The sequence below is a fragment of the Bos indicus genome, chromosome 2, assembly GCF_029378745.1.
Source record: "Bos indicus isolate NIAB-ARS_2022 breed Sahiwal x Tharparkar chromosome 2, NIAB-ARS_B.indTharparkar_mat_pri_1.0, whole genome shotgun sequence".
NCBI lineage: Eukaryota > Metazoa > Chordata > Mammalia > Artiodactyla > Bovidae > Bos > Bos indicus.
The window spans coordinates 55,938,418-55,953,440 of NC_091761.1; the positions used below are offsets into that span (position 1 = coordinate 55,938,418).

The following is a 15,023-nucleotide window of genomic DNA, read 5'->3' on the forward strand; positions in this document are numbered from 1 at the left end:
GCAATGGCACCCCACTCAGTATTCTTGCCTGGAAAATCCCATAGACGGAGGAGCCTGGTTGGCTGCAGTCCATCGGGTCGCTAAGAGTTGGACACAACTGAGCGATTTCACTTTCACTTCTCACTTTCATGCATTGGAGAAGGAAATGGCAACCCACTCCAGTGTTCTTGCCTGGAGAATCCCAGGGACAGGGGAGCCTGGTGGGCTGCCATCTATGGAGTTGCACAGAGTCGGACACGACTGAAGAGACTTAGCAGTGATCAATCATATTGGCCATTATTTGTTAACTACTTATACAGATCTTTTTTCTGTTCCTTAAAATTGAATTATTTCATTATTGAGTTGTAAAAGTTCTTAATTAGATGTGGACAGAAGTCCTTTGTCAGATATATGCTTTGCAATTTTTTTTCCCCAAGCTGTATATTGTCTTTTCATTTTCTTAATTATTTCAACAAGCAAAAGATTTTAATTTTCTGAAGTCTATTTATCACTTTTTAAATTTGTGGTTCATGCTTTTTGTGTGTTGTCCCAAGGTCACAAAGATTTTTCTCCTCTGCTTTGTTTTATACAATATATGTGTTTTGCTCTTACATTTAGGTCTGTGATCTATCTTGAATTAATATTGGTATATGGTGTTAAGGTCAAAGTTCAGTTCTTTTCCATGTGGATATACAGTTATTCTAAAAACAAAGCAAAACAAAAACTTCGGTCTAGGAAAATATTTACTAAAATCTTTATTTTACAATAGTATTGGGAGATTCTGATTATTATATCTCATAATATTAGATATTAATGCATAATATTGCTGATTATAGTCACATTTCCCATTATTATTTTATTAAAACATATATTGGACTTCCCTAGTGACTCAGATGGTAGGGAATCTTCCTGCAATGTGGGAAACCCAGGTTTGATCCCTGCATCTGGAAGATTCCTTGGAGAAGAGAATGGCTACCCACTCCAGTATTCTTATCTGTAGAATTCCATGGACAGAGTAGCCTGGCAGGCTAAATATACCCAACATTTATCTTTTCTTATTCTTATAGATGCTTACCTACAAAATATAGCCTATAATTTAGTCATCAGTTTTTGAGTAATAGTGTTTTCTGGGCATTGTATGAATTATTAATTGATAAATTGAATTTGAGTGCAGAGTGCCTCATTAAATTATTTTGTGTCTGTTATTTCTAAACTGAAATCTATGTCCTGAATTATTTTTTAAATTTTCTTGTGGTTTTGGTTTTCAAAATTTTGGATATTATTCTTCAAAGATTTTATTAAAATGCCGTTCTTTTGTTGTTGTTGTTGTTGTTATTAACCTGTTACCAGAATGAAATAAATAATCTAAAGAAATGTCAAAGATGAAGGGAAGTCTAAACATTTAGAGTAGAATGTGAAATCTTTTTTATGTGCTATAGAGAAAATCCCTTCAAAAATCCCATTGTTAAGATACTAATTAAAATTACAACAGACTACCACATTATAATGTTGCTCTTTCTTTTTTTCCTCATGTTCATGACACTTTCAGGTATTCCATGGGCAAGAAACATTTTCTCTAATTATTAAAGTTTCTAAAACAAATTTGGAAATACTAAAGAACATTGCAGCAATTAAACAACTAAAGTAAAATATATATTCTCTCTAGCATCATTATAATGCCTGAAGAAAGAAAAAAATATTGAAAAAAATATTATCAAGTGAAATCATAATTTCTCTCTTGTCTCTCTCTTCTCTCCCCACCCACCTCTCTCCCTCATTTCAATATTTAAGAGATTCATTCTCCTGCTGGTTGTAATGCAAATGAATTTCAGTGTCATCCTGATGGAAATTGCATCCCTGATGTGTGGCACTGTGATGGGGAAAAAGATTGTGAAGATGGTAGTGATGAAAAAGGCTGCAATGGTACCTTACGATTGTGTGACCACAAAACCAAGTTTTCCTGTCGGAGTACAGGTAAGCAGAACACTGGGTTCTACTTACACCTTGGGCTTGCTTCCTTAATGCAGGTTTGTTTTGGGCCCTTCTCAATCCATACCTTACCTTTATAAAAGTACCCTTGTGTTTCTACTACATTTGCTGGCATTCTATACATGACAGTAATAACAGCTAACAGTCGCTGAGAATTGTCTGTGGACTTGGCGCAGTTCTAATAATGTTCTCTGTATGAACTCATTTCAACATTCTAAATCACAATGAGAAAACTGAGCCCCAGAGAAGTTTTTTAACTTGCTCAAGTCAAAAAGTCAAAAGAAGTTTTAACTGTCTGGCTCACAGAGCCAGCATGGAAGAATTGGGATTTGAAACCAGGAAATTTGGGCTTCCTGGTGGCTCAGACAGTAAAGAATCTGCCTTAAATGTAGGAGATGGGTTTGATCCCTGGGTTAGGAAGATCCCCTGGAGAAGGGAATGGCAACCCACTCTAGTATTCTTGCCTGGAGAATTCCATGACAGAAGAGCCTGGTGGGTTACAATCCATGGGGTCACAAAGAGTCTGACACAACTAGCACTAATCTGAATTCAGTTTCTGGAATTTCACAGTCCAGAAAGAGACATGTGTGCAGAACCCATTGGTTCTCCTTTTCATAGATGAAACTTCACCATGAAATTGAAAGAAGATGGCTTTCAAAAAGGCAGAGTAATATTTGTTTATTTTCAACTAGTTTTCTAAATTTTACGGTGCTGTTCCTAGCCTCTGTTAAGATGAAAGTGATGACTCCTTACAGTAAACCAGGCTGAGCTCTATGTGTTATATTTTTAAGAGTCAGGTGACTCCTCTCAATTATTATACAAAGATTCTTAGTTTGGAGCTCTTGGCTAATGGAATATGATTTTGAGTTTAGAAATTATACTTTTGGAACATTTTATATTAATTAAAAATTAATGAATAACATTAAATGAGTGAACTCTGCATTCAAATGGGTATATCTTTCCTTTTCTCCTTGCCTTTAGCTTCTCTTCTTTTCTCAGTTATTTGTAAGGCCTCCTCCGACAACCATTTTGCCTTTTTGCATTTCTTTTTCTTGGGGATGGTTTTGATCACTGCCTCTTGTACAATGTCACAAACCTCCATCCATTGTTCTTCAGGCACTCTGTCTATCAAATCTAATCCCTTGAATCTATTTGTCACTTCCACTGTATAACTATAAGGGATTTGATTTAGGTCATACCTGAAAGGTCTAGTGGTTTTCCCTACTTTCTTCAATATAAGTATGAATTGGCTGAGCACTGAAGAATTGATGCTTTTGAACTGTGGTATTGCAGAAGACTCTTAAGAGTACCTTGGACTGCAAGGAGATCCAACCAGTCCATCCTAAAGAAAATCAGTCCTGAATATTCATTGGAAGGACTGATGCTGAAGCTGAAACTCCAATACTCTGGCCACCTGATGCGAAGAACTGACTCAGTGGAAAAAACCCTCATGCTGAGAAAGATTGGAGATGGGAGGAGAAGGGGATGACAGGAGATGAGATGGATGGATGGCATCACTGACTCAATGGACATGTGTTTGAGTAAGCTCTTGGGAGTTGGTGATGGACAGGGAGGCCTGGCGTGCTGCAGTCCATTGGGGTCTCAAAGAGTCAGACGTGACTGAACAACTGAACTGAACTGAAATGAGTGAATGATTGATTAACTTAATAAGCAAGTTTTAATTTAACAGGCTAATTCTGATTCCAAAGAGCCAATTATTTGACTCAGGTTAACATTATTCTAAGTGTTTGTATTGAGTATACTTTCTCATGTTGCTTCTGTCATTTGCTCGATTGAGTTAATGCTGAAATATCAGATAACAGTATTTATTGGGTATATGACTAAGAAACTGTCAAGGCTATAGGAAAGCATAATATAAATTTACTTGGAAAATCCTGAACTAAAACTAACTGAATACACTATCAAGATTTAGGAGTGAAAAACATAAAAGCAGCCTGAAATTTCCTCATAAGGAAATTATAAATGCCTTCATAATAAAGAAATAAATTATAAATGCCTTCATAATAAAGTCTTTTCTAAAAGGTGTATGTTAGTAAAAACTGGTTTGAACTATGACAAAAAATATGGAGAGAAAATGTAATAAAGAACACCATTAAGTAAATTTAATAGGGAATTCCAATTGATTCTGATTTATCTTATATGCATTTTGATATTTTGCAATGAGCTCTTATGAAATAGCTGTTTCTGAATATGATTCAGTTTAAGAATAAATCTGCGTTATGATGAGGATGGCTAATGTAGGGAGGAAGCAATCTTTTCCTCTATCCACAGAGGGAGGAGAAGACAAAGGAAAAGTAATTTGAGTTTATTGGTATGGCAAATTGTGGAAAGGTAAATATATAGGAAAATTAATGGAAGATAAAGGCTAGTTAATAACGTTTGTGTATCACATCTTCTTTATCCCTTTTTTGTACCACATCTTCTTTATCCCTTCCTCTGTGGATGGACATTTAAGTTGCTTCCATGTCCTGGCTATTGTAAATAGTGTTGCAATGAACATTGGAGTGGATCTGTGTTCCTAAACTATGGTTTTCTCTGGATATATGCTGGGAGTGGGATTGCTGGATCATATGGTAGCTCTCTTTTTAGTATTTTTAAGGAACTTCCAAATTGTTCTCCATAGTGGCTGTGCCAAGTTAAGTTCACACCAATAGTGTAGGAAGGTTTCCTTTTCTCTGCATTCTCTCCAGCATTTATTGTTTGTAAATTTGTTGAAGATATCTATTCTGACTGGCTTGAGGTGATCAATACCTCATTGTTGTTTTGACTTGCATTTATCTAATAGTGATTTTGAGGAGCTTTTCATGTGTTTGTTGGTCATCTGTATGTCTTTGGAGAAATGTCTAGGTCTTCCACTCAGTTTTTCAATGGGTTGCTTGTTTTTTTCTGTTTGTATATATATATATATATATTTTTTTTTTCCCCCCCAATTATCAGGTTGTCTTTTTGCTTTATTCCTGATTTTCTTTGCTATTCAAATTTTTTTAAGATTAATTAGGTCCCATTTGTGTAGTTTTTATTTCCAGTACTCTAGGCATGTGTGCATGCTCAGTTGCTAAGTTATGTCTGACTATTTGCGGCCTTACAGTCTGTAGCCTGCCAGGCTCCTCTGTCCATGGGATTTTACAGGCAAGAATTCTGGAGTGGGTTACCATTTCCTCCTCCAGGACATCTTCCCAACCCAGGTATCAGACCTGGATCTCCTGCATTTACAGGCTGATTGTTTACTGTCTGAGCTACCATGCATATGTATAACTGATTCACTTTGCTGTATAGTAGAAACTAACACAGCATCATAAAGAACTTTATTTCAGTATTTTTAAAAAATAACACTGAAACATGTTTTTTGTAAATAACATTAAAACATGTGTAGATTCATATTGATATTGACTTTTCATCATCCTCATGGCCCTAAAACTTTCCTGAAAAAGGGTTTTGTGGCAGTTCCCCTTTCTCAAAAGTTTATATGGGAAATGTGTATAACATGGTGACAGTAGTTGTTAACACTGAATTGTATAACTGAAATTTACTAAGGGAGTGGAGCTTAAGTGTTCTCATAATAAATGAATGAAGAAGAAAAGAAGGAAGGAAGGGGAAATGTGAAAGATAGTAATTAAACCATTGATCTGCTTCTAATTTGATCTCTGACTTAAATTTAATAAAGTGAAATTGTCAAACTACTTGAGGCATAATAATTGGCAAATATATTATGAATATTTTTGAACATTGCAGATATTAAAGTGAACCAAAAATATAGGTGAATATAAGCATTGGATTAGGAATATGTGCACATCTATAATCTTTTTTGATATTTTTAAATTTAATCAAATTCTCAACTTTATGAACTAAATAAAAAACCTTTACTCAAGATGTTGAGTTTAGAGTTCATATTTATTTTTTTTTAAAAAACTTTTAAATGTTAGCTTGAACATTTACAGTTTTCAGGACAATTAATTTATATTTGGCAGTTACAATAGCTCTTCATTTATATATAAATTGTCTCTTGAGAAATTTGTATGCAGGTCAGGAAGCAACAGTTAAAACTGGACATGGAACAACAGACTGGTTCCAAATAGGAAAAGGAGTATGTCAAGGCTGTATATTGTCACCCTGCTTAGTTAACTTCTATGCAGAGTACATCATGAGAAACTCTGGGCTGGAGGAAGCACAAGCTGGAATCAAGATTGCCAGGAGAAATATCGATAATCTCAGATATGCAGATGACACCACTCTTATGGCAGAAAGTGAAGAGGAACTCAAAAGCCTCTTGATGAAAGTGAAAATGGAGAGTGAAAAAGTTGGCTTTAAAGCTCAACATTCAGAAAACGAAGATCATGGCATCCCGTCCCATCACTTCATGGGAAATAGATGGGGAAACAGTGGAAACAGTGTCAGACTTTATTTTGGGGGGCTCCAAAATCACTGCAGATGGTGACTGCAGCCATGAAATTAAAAGACGCTTACTCCTTGGAAGGAAAGTTATGACCAACCTAGATAGCATATTGAAAATCAGGACATTACTTTGCCAACAAAGGTCCATCTAGTCAAGGCTATGGTTTTTCCTGTGGTCATGTATGGATGTGAGAGTTGGACTGTGAAGAAGGCTGAGCTCCGAAGAATTGATGCTTTTGAACTGTGGTGTTGGAGAAGACTCTTGAGAGTCCCTTGGACTGCAAGGAGATCCAACCAGTCCATTCTGAAGGAGATCAGCCCTGGGATTTCTTTGGAAGGAATGATGCTAAAGCTGAAACCCCAATACTTTGGCCACCTCATGCGAAGAGTTGACTCATTGGAAAAGACTCTGATGCTGGGAGGGATTGGGGGCAGGAGGAGAAAGGGATGACAGAGGATGAGATGGCTGGATGGCATCACTGACTTGATGGATATGAGTCTGAGTGAAGTCCGGGAGTTAGTGATGGACAGGGAGGCCTGGTGTGCTGCGATTCATGGGGTCGCAAAGAATCGGACACGACTGAGCGACTGAACTGAACTGAATATAAAAATGTAGGCATATCAATGTTTCTTTATTTTAATAAAGAAAAGAATGAGAGCTAAATTACATTAAAACACAATACAACTGCTTTCATTCCAGAGTTTCTAATCTCAAAGGATCTATCTTTGACTAAGAACTCTCCCACATTTGGTCTCTCAAATTTCAGACCAACAGCTTGCAGTAAGAGTTGACCCTTGAACAACAGAGGTTTGAACCACATCCCTTTATAGGCTATTAAAAAAATAATAAATGTGTTGGAAACTTTTTTGGAGATGCAAAAATTTGGAAAAAAACTCATAGGGAAACCACATAGCCTAGAAATATTGAAAAAATTAAGAGACAAATATATTATGAATGCATAAAATATATGTAGGTACTAGCCTATTTTACAATTACTACCATAAAATCTACCCAAATCTATTATAAAAAGTTAAAATTTATCAAAACTTACACAAACACTTAACAGACCAGACATGGTGCAATTTGAAGTCAACAGAGGTATTAGCAAACATAAAGATGCAGTATTAAATCATAACTGTAAAAAATAACTGTAGTACATACCATAATAATTTCATAGGTATGCCCTGTTACTATTTCAGTGAGTTCAAGTGTTGCTAGTATCAGCTTCAAACACCATGTGACACTGATCATCTCCTCATCACCAGTCTGTCTCTCCAATAAATTGCATATTACAAGAAAAAGTGATCTCGTGCAGTTCTTGCATATTTTTCATTGTGTTTAGTTCAGTGCCATAAACCTTGAATAGCACCATGGAACCTATACAAAGTGGGCTGTTGATGCTGGAAGTGCTCCCAAGAAGCAAGAGAAAAGTTATGGCAGTACAAGAAGTTGAGTTGCTTGCTATGTACTGGAGATTAAAGTCTGCAGCTGCAGTTTCCCATTATTATAAGGTAGTGAATCTACCACAAGGACAACTGTTAAAAAAGAAAAAAGAGGGAATAAGGAAAAGGAAATTTGTGAAGCCATTACTACAGCTATGCCAGCAGGTGTAAAAACCTTGCACTTTTTTTGAATTATCTTTTTATCTTGTATTGAAAATGCAGCTTTCATGTGACTGCAGCATTGCTATAAGAAAGTCATACCTAAAGATTCCAACATGATTCAAAAGAAAGCAAAATCATTGTATGACAGCATAAGGCAAAAGGAAAGTGGAGGATCTAAGGCTGGAGGATTTTCTGCAAGCAAATTATGGTTTGATAATTTTAGAAAGAGGTTTGGCTTAAAAAATGTCAAGATAACAGGAGAAGCAAGCAGGTTCTGCCCACCAAGAGGCAGCAGATGAGTTCCAGATGCCATTAAGGAAATAACTGAGGAGAAAGGACACCTGCCTAAACAGGTTTTTAGTGTAGACAAAATGCCCTACTCTGGGGGAAAAAAAAATGCTGCACTGGACATTTATTAGTAAGCAAGAGAAGTACCAGGATTTAAATCAAGAAAGGATAGGCTAACTTTTCTGGTGTGTGCAAATACAGCTGGACTTATGATCAGGAATGTCCTTGTCTATAAAGCTGCTAATCCCTGAACCTTGAAGAGAAAGATTCAATTTTGTCAATCTTCTGGTTATACAAGAAAGCTTGGACAACAAGATCTCTTTTGTGGGACTCATTTCATGACATGAGGAAGTTCCTTGCCTGTAAAGGACTGACTTTTAAAGTTCATGTGATGTTGGACAATGTCCCTTGGCCACCCAAAACCCCAAGAGTTCCACACTGAATGTTTCAAAGAGTTTTTTGTGTTTTTTTCCCCCAAACATTATGTCTGTAATTGAGCATCTAGATCAAGGACTCATAAGAACCTTCAAGGCTCCTTGTATGTGGTAAACTATGAGAATAGTTGTCAATGGTATGGAAGAAAACCTCAGTAGAGAGAACATCATTAAATTCTAGAAGGATTACACTATTGAAGATATTATTATTATAGAAAAAAAAAAAAACTGTGAAAACCATCAAACCTGAAACAATAAATTCTTGTGGAAGAAACTGTGTCCAGATGTTGTACATGTCTTCACAGGATTTATAAGAGAACAGGAAATTATGAAAGAAACTGCAGATATGGCAGAAAAAGTGGGATGTAGGAAAGTGAAGGCTTTTAGGATATAGATCTTGGAGAAATTCAAGAATTAACAGACATCACACCAGAGGAATTAACAAAGTATTACTTGGTAGAGATGAATGCTTCTGTACTAGTTCCTAAAGGTCAGTAAGAAGATTTAGAAGAAATGCCAGGAAACAAAATAACATTAGACAGTTTGACACAAGGGTTATAATTATTAAAGATGCTTTTGACTTCTTTAATGGCATGAACTCTTCTACGATACAGGCATTAAGACTAAACAAACAGTAGAAGAATTGGTACCATACATAACATTTTTAGAGAAATGAAAGACCATAAAAGAGAAAATGACAGTGTATTTCCATAAAGTTATACAAACTGTGCCTGACTCACTTGCCTCCCCTTCCACCTCTTCTACTTCTGGTACACCAGAGACAGCAAGACCAACCCCTTCTTTTCCTCCTCGTCCTTAGTCTACTCAACATGAAGATGACAAAGATGAAGACTTTAGTGATGGTCTATTTCCACCTGAGTTCAGTTCAGTCATTCAGTTGTGTCCGACTCTTTGTGACACCATGGACTGCAGCACACCAGGTCTCCCTGTCTGTCACCAACTCCCAGAGTTTATTCAAACTCATCTATTGAATCGGTGATGCCATCCAACCATCTCATCCGCTGTCATCCCCTTTTCCATCTGCCTTCAATCTTTCCCAGTATGAGGGTCTTTTCAAATGAGACAGATCTTTGCATCAGGTGGCCAAAGTACTGAGGTTTCACTCCAACATCAGTCCTTCCAGTGAACATTCAGGACTGATTTCCTTTAGGATGGACTGGTTGGATCTCCTTGAAGTCCAAGGGACTCTCAAAAGTCTTCTCCAACACCACAGTTCAAAGCATCAATTCTTTGGTGCTCAGCTTTCTTTATAGTTCAACTCTCACATCCATACATGACTACTGGAAAAACCGTAGCCTTGATGAGACAGACCTTTGTTGGCAAAGTAATGTCTCTGCTTTTTAACAGGCTGCCTATGTTGGTTATAACTTTTCTTCCAAGGAGTAAGTGTATTTTTGTTTCATGGTTACAGTCACCATATACAGTGATTTTGAAGCCCCCTAAAATAAAGTCTGTTACAGTTTCCACTGTTTCTCCATCTATTTGCCATGAAGTGATGGGACCAGATGCCATGATCTTAGTTTTCTGAATGTTGAGCTTTAAGCCAACCTTTTCACGCTCCTCTTTCACTTTCATCAAGAGGTTCTTCAGTTCTTCTTCACTTTCGGCCATAACGGTGGTGTCATCTGCATATCCGAGATTATTGATGTTTCTCCCAGCAATCTTGATTCCAGCGTGTGCTTCATCCAGCCCAGTGTTTCACATAATATACTCTACATATAAGTTAAATAAGCACAGTGACAATATTCAGCCTTGACATACTCCTTTTCCTATTTGGAACCAGTCTGTTGTTCCATGTCTTGTTCTAACTGCTGCTTCCTGACTTGCATACAGATTTCTCAAGAGGCAGGTCGGGTGGTCTGGTATTCCTATCTCCTTCAGAATTTCCCACAATTTATTGTGATCCACACAGTCAAAGGCTTTGGCATAGTCAATAAAGCAGAAATAGATATTTTTTTCTGGAACTCACTTGCTTTTTTGATGATCCAGCAGATATTGGCAATTTGATCTCGGGTCCCTCTGCCTTTTCTGAAACCAGTTTGAACATCCATATTGTGCCATATTGAACATTCAACATGCTATTGGAGACCAGTGGAGAAATAACTCCAGAAAGAATGAAGAGACAGAGCCAAAGCAATAACAACACCCAGTTGTGGATGTGACTGATGATAGAAGCAAGGTCCGATGCTGTAAAGAGCAATATTATGTAGGAACCTGCAATGTTAGGTCCATGAATCAAAGCAAATTGGAAGTCATCAAACAGGAGATGGCAAGAGTGAACATCAACATTTTAGGAATCAGCAAACTAAAATGGACTGGAATGGGTGATTTTAACTCAGATGACCACTATATCTACTACTGTGGGCAAGAATCCCTTAGAAGAAATGGAGTAGCCATCATAGTCAACAAAAACTTCTGAAATCCAATACTTGGATGCAATCTCAAAAATGACAGAATGATCTCTGTTCGTTTCCAAGGCAAACCATTCAATATCATGGTAATTCAAGACTACGCCCTGACCTGTAATGCTGAAGAAGCTGAAGTTGAACGGTTCTATGAAGACCTACAAGACCTTCTAGAATTAACACACAAAAAAAGATGTCCTATATATTATAGGGGACTGGATGCAAAAGTAGGAAGTCAAGAACACCTATAGTAACAGGCAAATTTGGCCTTGGAGTACAGAATGAAGCAGGGCAAAGCTAATAGAGTTGTGCCAAGAGAATACTCTGGTCATAACAAACACCATCTTCCAATAACACAAGAGAAGACTCTACAAATAGACATCACCAGATGTTGACACCAAAATCAGATGGATCATATTCTTTGCAGCCAAAGATGGAGAAGCTCTATACAGTGAGAAAATACAAGACCAGGAGCTGATTGTGGCTCAGATCATGAGCTCCTTATTGCCAAATTCAGACTTAAATTGAAGAAAGTAGGGATAACTACTCGACCATTCAAGTATGACCTAAATCAAATCCCTAACGATTATACAGTTGAAGTAAGAAATAGATTTAAGGGACTAGATCTGATAGAGTGCCTGATGAACTATGGACAGAGGTTGGTGACATTGTACAGGAGACAGGGATCAAGACCATCCCCGAGAAAAAGAAATGCAAAAGAGCAAAATGGCTGTCTGAGGAGGCCTTACAAATAGCTGTGAAAAGAGGAGAAGCCAAAAGCAAAGGAGAAAAGGAAAGATATACCCATTTGAATGCAGAGTTCCAAAGAATAGCAAGGAGAGATAAGAAAGACTTCCTCAGTGATCAGTGCAAAGAAATAGAGGAAAATGATAGAATGGGAAAGGCCAGAGATCTCTTCAAGAAAATGAAAGATACCAAGGGATCATTTCATGCAAAGATGGGCTCAATAAATGAAAGAAATTATATGGAGCTAACAGAAGTGAAAGTCATTAAGAAGAGATATCAAGAATACACAGAACTGTACAAAAAAGATCTTCATGACCCACATAGTCATGATGGTGTGATCACTCACATAGAACTTGACATCCTGGAATGTGAAGTCAAGTGGGCCTTAGGAAGCATCACTATGAACAAAGCTAGTGGAGGTGATGGAATTCCAGTTGAGCTATTTCAAATCCTCAAAGTTGATGCTGTGAAAGTGCTGCACTCAATATGCCAGCAAATTTGGAAAACTCAGCAGTGGCCACAGGACTGGAAAAGGTCATTTTTCATTCCAGTCCCTAAGAAAGGCCATACTACCAGTTTGTGCTCAAACTACCACACAATTGCACTCATCTCACATGGTAGTAAAGTAATTTCCACCTAATAAATAGTAAATAATCATCATACCCTACTTTTAATGAACTTACCTGTTATGTACGTGTGTCTTTATGTAAAAAAAAAAAAAAACAATCTAATAACTGTTCAACATGAACTGAATGGGAAGTTTTTGTATCATTATCATTGTCATCACCTAAGTTTTCATCATGTAGAACATCATGTGCAAGGCTTATATTGAAGTGGATAGCCTATCCTAAGTGAAGTGAAAGTTGCTCAGTCATGTCTGACTCTTTGTGATCCTGTGGACTATACGGTCCATGGAATTGTCCAGTCCAGCATACCGGAGTGGGTAGCCTTACCCTTCTTCAGGGGATCTTCCCAACCTTGGGATCGAACCCAGGTCTCCCACATTGCAGGCAGATTCTTTACCAGCTGAGACATAAAGGAAGCCTAAGAATACTGGAATGGGTAGCCTATCCCTTCTCCAGTGGATCTTCCCAACCCAGGAGTCGAATCCGGGTCTCTTGCATTGCAGGCAGATTCTTTACCAACTGAGTTATCAGGGAAGCCTGCCTAGCCTATCCTAACACAGACATAAAGTGAGTGCAATATAAAATTAATGATGTGTTAGTTTTCCTAGTGTTCTATATTGTTTTCAGAGTCATATTACTATACATTATGTCTGTTTCACGCATAATTGGAGAAAGCATATATCAGCCTATCATCACAGGTGTTTTTTTAAAAAATGTAACAATGTTTATAATTGTATAATCAGAATATGATTATATTACCATATGATATAAAAAATTATAACAATTCTTCCATTAGTGTATACCTAGGGTACCATGAAGCAATCATATTGCAACCATAGCAATCATGGTTCTTCTTCATTATCTGTGCATGAATTATTATACCTGTAAAAAAATATGAATCTTATTCACATTATCTTTTCATGTTTGATGTCTAGTGTTAATAATATGTATAAAATCTACAGTATTTTTTATCTTATAAGACAATATCAATGTGGGCACTAACAGGCAATTCATCTTGTGAATAGACAATGTAGTCTTATGATATCAATAAGGTAGAGTACTATAAATATATTTTCTTTTCCTTATGATTTTCTTAATAACATTTTTCTTTACCTAGCCTAATTTATTGTAACAATACAGTATATAATCATATATCATACAAAACATGTGTAGTAGTAGTAGTTAACTTTGGGGACAATCAAAAGTTATATATAGATTTTAAACTGTGCCCCTAACCCCCACATTGCTTTAGGATCAACTGTATATTATAGTCAGGAAATCAGGGAGGAAATTTCAAGTCCTTCTCTTATGAAAAGGAAACTAAAATATGTAATTTTTTAGAATGGAAAAATAAACCTTTGACATTATACATTAATGGCAAGGTATAAAGAAAATAAGGCCACATATAATATTATTTTTCAATTTCTCTGTGGCCAGTCTAGAGTTTATTTAAAATTCCATGTTGATGTATCTCTTTCTCAAATCTAAATAGGTATCAGTCTCCACCTTTCCCTGTTACAATTATTCTGTGGTTGTTGCTGCTGCTGCTGCTAAGTTGCTTCAGTCGCTTCCGACTCTGTGAGACCCCATAGACGGCAGCCCACCAGGCCCCCCCGTCCCTTGGATTCTCCAGGCAAGAACACTGGAGTGGGTTGCCATTTCCTTATTCAATCTGTGATTGTTAAAGCTTAAAAATATTACATTGAGAGTTTTAGGACATTCTGCAAGTCATCAAGTACTGAAACTACCAGAAAGAAATTTATTTAAGAATCATTAAGAAATGCCACCAGATAATAGAGCAATACAAAGCTAAGATAAAACAATCTAGTATTTTACAACTAGCGAAAATATTGTTGCAGATAATTTACAGGCACAAAGTATAAGACATTTTCCACTAAAGTGTCACTAGGAAATTAATAGAACAACAAGAAAAGAGGATTTAGTGAGAGAATGAGTGAGATTTAGGGACGAGAATAAAACCTCAGTGAGACTCAGAAAACCACAATGATAAAAATACAATTTTCAATAAAGATTTTGCGGTCTTAACTATGTTAAATAGCACACTATGAAATTCTATACAGCAAAATTTATAGAAACCATAATGTGAAACCATATCAAGAGAAAGAAATTGTATTCACTTGTTTTAGTGTATGAAAAATTAAGTAGAAGAAAAACAAGCCAAAATATAAAAGATTTAAAGAATTAATGTTTAGATCAAATTAATAAAAATATAACTCTATTCTTAGAAGGATAAAAATCTTATTTTACAAGGCTTATGAAATATTTTTAAATGAGCATTTATTATCAGAAACAAATTCAATAAATTTTAAGAAATAGAAGTGAATCAGACAAAATTATCTGATCATCATATAATACACATATAATTTTGAAGATTAAACCATTCTTCCACTTGTAAATTTAATAATAAAGTACTTTTTATCCTAATTCTAGTGGGAATCAAGGTAGACTTTGAGAACTTCTACAAAATAAAAGTACATACATTTCAGAATATATGG

General features: G+C 36.3%; 1 protein-coding gene across 1 annotated transcript in view; it reads left to right on the forward strand.

The window, feature by feature from the left end:
* Positions 1-15,023, forward strand: part of LRP1B (LDL receptor related protein 1B) — a 2,167,013-nt gene that overhangs the window by 1,362,134 nt on the left and 789,856 nt on the right. Inside the window, exon 21 of the mRNA XM_070768349.1 lies at positions 1,771-1,953. Coding sequence (XP_070624450.1) covers positions 1,771-1,953 — 183 coding nt within the window. The remainder of the gene's footprint in view (positions 1-1,770; positions 1,954-15,023) is intronic.